Here is a 7,472-nt window from a genome sequence, read left to right as displayed (position 1 = left end):
TGAATGGCAGTCCAGAGACCCTGCTTGACCTGTGCAGGAGCTCTGCTTCTTCCATCTCCACAAGCCTTCTGGAAGTTCTATCTAAGATAGAAGATAACCTTGTATGCAGAAAGAGAGACAGACAGACAGACAGAAGAGACAGAGACAGAGCCCACAGAGAGAGAGAGAAAGACAGACAGATAGACAGACAGAAGAGACTGGGACAGAGTCCAACAGCCAGGATGGGGCTAGGGATATGAAAAAAGAGAGGGAGTCAAAGGTCATGACCTTTGACTCTTCTATTAGAGTTGTATCCCAGTGTGTCCTGAGATGCCTCAAAGGGAAAAAACAAAAAACAAAAAAAGTCAGCAGAGCCAAGACGAATTTTGAGACAAGGAGTTGGATTCTGGAGGTGGCAGGGAAAGAAGAGTGAGGGGGCGAGGAAGAGAGGGAGAAGGAATTTGGCAGGAATTTGGTGAACTGAGGGCAGGAAGCAAGTCAACAACTGACTCACAACTTTTGCCTTTTTAGGCTCGAACCATCTCATTGTGGGCTGAGACAGGGTGCCGGAGTCCAGCTCTGGACCATTACCTCCCCCACCTCAGCTCCTGCAGCCGGCGGCCTTTCTCTCAGCAGCTCTTTCATGCCCACCTTCCCATCAGCTCTGTCCCTGAAGTTACCTTTTCCCTGGGGACTTCCATTTGGGATCTGCAGACCATATGCAGGCAGTAGCCTTTTTTCTTTTTCAGACCCTTTGTCTGGGGAGCACCATTTGACATGTTTGTGTTTGTGCATTAGGAAAATAGGAATAAGCTTATAGAAAATCCATCCTTGAAAGAACAAGACTCAACAGAATGCTTCTTGAGTGGGACACTTGGGTTTGGCCTGGCCCCTGTGGGTCCCTAAAGATGAGCCTCTCACTCAGAGCTAAGAAGTAAGATCAAATCTGCAGGTGGGTCAGCTGAGCAGCTGGAAGTAGTCAATAGAGGTGTCAGATAAGAGAGGGCTAGTAAGGTTCCAGGGTCCTGGGAAGTATCTGAGGAACAGTGCTAGGTCCTACAATGGTTCATGGCTGAGCTGAGTGGACTGAGGCTGAGCCAGACATGGAGGCCCATGCCTGTAATCTCAGCGACTTGAGACATAGAGATCAGGAGGATCAAGATTTAATACCACCCCAGGATTTTTTTAAAAAAAGGAAGCATTAGTGGCACACTCTTATACCAGAGGAATAGGTAGGAGAATTGTGGGCTGAGGGTGGTTCATCAAAAGCATAAGACCCTACTGAAAAATAACTAAAAGAGCAGAAAAGGACAAGGCATGGTTCAAATGGTAGAACACAGTCTCTGAGTTCAAACTCTAGTGCTGCCCCCCCCCAAAAAAAAATTGAGTGAGCAGATTTGGAAGACTACATGGCATTTGTTCTGATTCTCAATGAAATCTGGATATAAAATAGTTGGAATTTCAAGTTTTAAGGTTACCATATTCAAGGGAGGAGGGAGAGAGGGACAGGAAGCAAGAACACATGTGAGCTTGATTGATCTTAGAAGCTGCTCTCCTGGGACCAGATGATTTTAGCTGCCCAGAGCTTCAGAAATGGCTTCTCCCCAGGGCTCAACCACGCCTCCTTTCTCAGGCATCTCAGAGCTGATACACTGCTTCCTGTTTGTTCCCTGACCAACAAGAGCTTGGCAGAAATCCCACCCCATGTGCTTCCAATGATTTGTATGCTTATAACCTCCCTTTGGTGGGTTCCCTTCGAATGGTGTGCTAACCACCTTGTCTTCGAGCCCTGTAGTGCACATTTCATTAGCAATAAATGTCTGTCCGGCCTGTGCCCACAGCTAATGGCCAGGCATCTTGTGGGAAGAAATTTCGGATGGTTTATTGATGGAGAGATTTAATGCCGCCCCAGTGCCTGACCACAAGGGCTTTAGGGAGACTTTAGGGGTAGATGTTCATTTCCAGGATGTACTTTGGGGTCTCCAGGTCACCTCAAGAGCTTTCCCATGGGAGTCCCTAACACTATGGTGTTTGATTTCTCACCCAGAGCCATCCTTTCTCCCACAAGGTTGTATCTCTTCACCTATTACAATAAAAAGTCAGGAGACAACAGATCTGTAATGGAGGATATATTTTTCCTTAATAGATTTGACGCCAACAGACAAAAGACCTTTGTCACCTCCAAAGGAACCTTCTCTGCGTCAATCTTCTTCATGGTCTTCCCTTTCATCTTCTCTGCCTTCTTCTTCTTCGTCTTCAGCTAGTATCTTTGGGCACACTGCAGAGGATTCCTCCTCATCTCAGGTAAGTGTCCCTGAGGGCCCAGTACAGGGGCTAGGAAGGTGAGCTTCCTGCGCTCCTCCCACCTTCCATGCTTGACTCTGCATTCTTAGTACTCCTCAGTCCCCTCTGCTGGGGAGAAGCTCTACGGAGGCCCACTGGGCCTTCTTCACCTGGACCTCTCATGAAAGCTCATCCTGCTCCTGTTCCTTCTCAGCCACGCCAGAGGACATGATGACCCCTTCAGCAATATTTTGGGACATGGGCTCTGTTCCAGGTCCTGTGCTGTGTCATGCTTTGTCCTTGAGAAACTCGCAGAGGGGGTTGAGGAGCTGAGGATTGACAGGCTCAAAAGGCAAAGGTGCCTCAGGTAGCACCAAAGGACCTTGAATAGAAAATGGCATTATTGATTTGCACACTTGGGCTCTTTATTTCTTTGTGTGTGTATATCAAGCCCCTATTACCTGCCAGACCTGTTCTAGGCTCTGGGAAATAGAAGGCTCAAAATAGGAAATACATGTGCTCTTATGAAACTCCTATAACCTGCTCCATTTGACACCAGAGCAACCACTCCTTCCAGAGTCTACTTATGTCTTTCCTTTGTCAAAGGAGTTCTTGCTTGCAGGAAATGACTCATTTCTTAATGATGTAATGTGTGACATTAGAAGGGGCATTTGCAGGTTCTAAAGACCATCCTTTTGCCACTGCATCTCCAGCCCAGAAGGGTAACTGTTGCTCCTGACCTTAACAGACTGTAAGGGAAAGGCTGGTGTTTCTTAATTGTTGAAGGAGGTCACTATTACAGGTGTCATGTGGAAGGGACCACATTTTAGCAAGCCACGGGAGGTCTTCCTGTAGGTACCTAGCCATCTTCAGAGGCCTACCAGCCCTATGTCACTGGCCCAGGAGCTTGTGAGGAGCAGCAGCCATGCCTTTCACTCCCCACTAGCTTCCTCCTTACCTCATCTAAAGCCCAGAATGGCCTTTGATGAGTCTGGCTTTGGGGGTACAAGCAACCTCAGCAAGTACAAAGTAGCTACTTAGAATGAAGAGCAGCCCAGTATAATAGTCGTGTTAAAATTCTTTTGGGGTTTGAGTATCTGCAATCTTGAGAAAGGAAGTGGGGATATGAATTGGCATTTGCCTTCCCCCATGAATATATGAATGCTGGAATTAAAAAGAAAATAATTGCTGCCAGGTGTTGGTGGCTCACATTTGTAATCCTAGCTACTCGGGAGGCTTGAGATCTTAAGATCACAGTTCAAAGGCTGCCTGGGCAGGAAAACCCATGAGACTCTTATCTCCAATTAACCACCAGAAAACCAGAAGTGGAGCTGTGGCTCAAAGTGGTAAAGAGCTAGCCTTGAGCAAACAAACTCAGAGACAGTGCCTAGGCCCTGAGTTCAAGCCCCATGGCTGACAAAATAACATAACAACAACAACAATAATAACCATTTCTGTGTATCCTTTCTAGGTGACAGCTCATAACCCCCAATCACAGGTCTCCAGGGGTCACTGCATCCCTACTTCAATCTATCTGAGGCGAACCAAAGCCCAAGGTGCCCCTAAAGAATTTCCCCTGTATCTGCCTCATGGCCCAGTGCTGGAGCGGGCAGAATACTGCTTGGTGAGCCCAGGTGCAGACAACCTCGAAAGCCCTGCAGTGGTGGCTTCTGAGAGGTGCCAGGAAGCAGAAGCCCCTCTTGGAGGTACCAAAAGCATCCACCAAGACTCACACCCCATCAGGAAGAAGGATAAGAGCTTACCAGACCAAAAGCTATCTCTCAGGGCTGGAGAAGACCCAGCCGAAGGGAGTAACGGACCCAAGAGAGGACAAGAGGGTGGATCAGAGCTGGTAGAGGAAGGCAAGTCCGGCATGAAGAAATTAGTCCTCACTCCGGAGCAGAAGACCATGTTACTGGATTGGAATGACTCCAACTGTGAAAGCGCGGGCCTTAAGGCAAGGGAGCACATCTCCCAGGAAGGTGGCAAGAGAGGCCGAGTTCTGAAACCCATCCGCCCACTCACCCTCCCTCGGGCAGGGAAAGAGACACAACCCTGCCAGCCAGAGTCCCAGGACCAGATGCGGACCCCTGCTGTACGGGCTCCAGGGGAGCGAAGCATGCCTCCACCCAAGTCCCCCCTGCGGCTCATAGCTAATGCCATCCGAAGGTCCCTGTTCCCCAACTCTGACGGTGGAAAGAAGGGCTGGGCCAAGGCAGAATCGAAAACCATGTCCACATCCCAACCACAAGCTTGCACTCGTTCATTCAGCCTTCGGAAACCCAGTTCCAATAAAGATGGGGACCTACAGTCCCCAGGGAGACACATGGCAAGGAGGGCCTCAGCTTTCTTCTCCCTGAGCTCCCCAACGGCCAACAATGCCCACTCCATGGATCTCAGCCCTCCTGACACCACCCTGCGTACGCATAGTCTGCCCAATCGGCCATCCAAGACGTTTCCCATCCCCACAGCCTTCCCCTACAGCAAAATTGAAGATGTCCCCACGCTCCTGGAGAAAGTGAGTTTGCAAGAAACCTTACCAGGTGCTGCTAGGATTCCCAAGGCAGGAATCCCACTTTTTTCCTCTCTCAGAAACAAGGACAAATCGTTTGAGAGTTTCCTCCGAGAATCCAGACAAAGAAAGGACATCGGGGACCTCTTTAGCAGACCCCAGGGGAAAGGAACACCTGGAGACAGTGTCTCATCCCTGGAGAAACTGGCACAGCCTCTCAGGAACACCTCCCTAGGGCAGACTGCCCATCTTCCTTCTGTAGCTGGAGATGCAAGTAAGTGACTCTTCCCTAGTAAAAACATACAGTCAGAATGGGGGCAGATCCCTGATCTTTACTGTATTTAATAAAGAAGGCACCTTTCATTCAAATTCATTATAACAAAAGTAGGAAAGCTAGAAGTTGAACGCTTTAGGGGGAAAAAACAATCTTCATGTGAAAGTATACTATCAAACATATTGAATCAACTATAATTCTATGCTTCATTGACTATATTTTCTTACTAAGTTGTACACCAAATTTTGAATCTTTTAACTCTCAACCTTATTTACCAATTAGTTGTATATACCATGGTGCCACTTGCCTCATAGCTTACATGTGTGTGATTTCATAGAGCTGTCTATCTTATGGATGTGTTGTCATTTAATGAACCATTTCCGATTGCTTTGGGATAGGTATAGATACATGAATAAATTATTTTTTTGGGGGGGGGAGTCCAGTGGTGGGCCTGAACTCTGGGCCTGGCGCTGTCCTTCAGCTCTTCAGCTCAAGGCTAGTGCTCTACCACTTGAGCCACAGCGCCACTTCCGGCTTTTTTCTTTTTGCTTATGTGGTGCTGAGGAATCGAACCCAGGGCCTCAGGCATGCAAGGCAAGTGCTCTACCACTGAGCCACCTTCCCAGCCCTACATGAATAAATTATGTACGGATATATTTTTTCATTTATATATGATATTGAATAGACCTTTTCATTGTCATCTTTAAATGATTTTACAAAGGAGTTTCAATTCAACAACTCAGTTTATGAGTACAATCCATCTGGAACAATGACACCCCTTTCATTGTTCTCTCCCATCTCTCCTAATCCCATCCATCCCCTTATTTTACCTAGTTTAAATGGACATTTAATGCAAATAGGATATAATGAAATTTTAAATGAAATTCTGAAATTAATATATCAAAATGACAGAATTGTCCAAGAGTATGGAAGCACCTAATAAAAAGCAAACCATGCTGTGGCTTCTCTACCTTGTCAAAGGTTCAGAACATTCTCATTCTCTCCCTCTTTCCCTCCCTCCATGTGTCCCTCTCTCCCTCTCTCCCCTTTCTACCTCTCCTCCCTCTCCTCCCTCTCCTTTCTCTCTCTTTCTCTGTCACAGGACTTAAACTTAGGGCCTGGGCACTGTCCCTGAGCTCTTTTGCTCAAGGATAACACTCTACCACTTTGAGCTACAGCACCACATCTCATTTTCTGGTAGTTAATTGGAGATTAGTCTCACAGAATTTCCTGCCCAGGCTGGCTTTGAATCATGATCCTCAGATCTTGGCCTCCTGAGTGGCTAGGATTACAGACATGAGCCACCAGCTTGTGGCTCCGAATATTCTTCTTAGAGACAGTTCCAACTTTCATACTGTTTCCTTTTTGGTTGTTGATTCTACTATTTCTAGCATTGAATAATTCTGATTTTCTTTAATTTTTTTAAACTTGTTATTTTCTTATTTAACTTTTGTTTGGGAACTTTAGTTTTCAAATAAGTCATTTTCTTTGAATCCTTACCCCACTCAAACATCCATATAAAGTAACAAGAAATTTCATTTGCAGCCAAATTTGGAATAAGTACAGATTGGAATACAGTTACTTCTTTAAAATTATGTCATAAAATTTAGTGTGTTGTGTGCTTTTTCTTTTTCTTTGCCAGTACCAGGGCTCAAACTCAGGATCCTGCCTTTATTCAGCTTGCCTTTTCAAGGCTAGCATCCTATCACATCTTCATCATACTTTTTGCTGGTTAATTGGAAATGGAGTCTCACAGAGGTTTAGGCCCAGGCTGGCTTTTAACTGTGATTTTTCTAGAACTCAGCTTTCTGAATAGCTAAGATTACAAGCATGAGACACCAGCCTCAGCTATGTGTTATGCATTTTTGATAATCAAGACATTCACATGATTTTAAATTAAAAGGTGTAACAAGGTTTGGTGGTGCTCATTTATGACACCAGAACATGGGATGCAGAGCTACATAATGAGACCCTGTCTGAAATTTTTAAAGAGGGAAGGGCACAAAATTTAAAAGTCCTCCCTCCCTTTATTGTCAGTGGCCATCTAGACTTTAACCCTAATAATAAACATTATCACTAGTTCTTGTAAATAGAATTTATTCCTGTAGAAGAAAATTTGTATTATGGTACTCTTCTTGTATTCATGAATGGTACATACCTTTTTTGTGCTGTAAATTTTATTGTGGCAACCATTAGTACACAGGCGCTTTCCTCCTTCACTGTCCAGCATTCTACATGACATAGACATATCATGATTTATGCAGTCAGTCCCCCATGCTGCAGAGTTTATGACTTCAAACTTGTGGTTATTGCAAGCTGTGCTACAATAATTGAGTGTGATGGTACATACCCTGGGAATCCCAGAAGTTGGGATGCTGAGGATCTCAAGATAGAGACCAGACTGAGCTGCATACAGAGACCCTG

The 7,472-nt window shown here is 45.7% G+C and overlaps 1 protein-coding gene across 4 annotated transcripts in view; it reads left to right on the top strand.

Annotated features, from left to right (window-relative positions):
- Window positions 1-7,472, top strand: part of LOC138811637 (F-actin-monooxygenase MICAL2-like) — a 201,219-nt gene that overhangs the window by 153,600 nt on the left and 40,147 nt on the right. For all 4 annotated transcript variants that reach the window (XM_069999342.1, XM_069999339.1, XM_069999338.1 and 1 more), the window contains 2 exons: window positions 2,126-2,283; window positions 3,734-5,048. In XM_069999342.1, the coding sequence (XP_069855443.1) occupies window positions 2,126-2,283; window positions 3,734-5,048 (1,473 nt within the window). The remainder of the gene's footprint in view (window positions 1-2,125; window positions 2,284-3,733; window positions 5,049-7,472) is intronic.

The sequence above is a fragment of the Dipodomys merriami genome, unplaced genomic scaffold (genome assembly GCF_024711535.1).
Source record: "Dipodomys merriami isolate MVZ:Mamm:240054 unplaced genomic scaffold, mDipMer1.0.p SCAF_542, whole genome shotgun sequence".
NCBI lineage: Eukaryota > Metazoa > Chordata > Mammalia > Rodentia > Heteromyidae > Dipodomys > Dipodomys merriami.
Note: the sequence above shows the minus strand (reverse complement) of the source record. Positions and strands in the feature narration are given on the sequence as shown.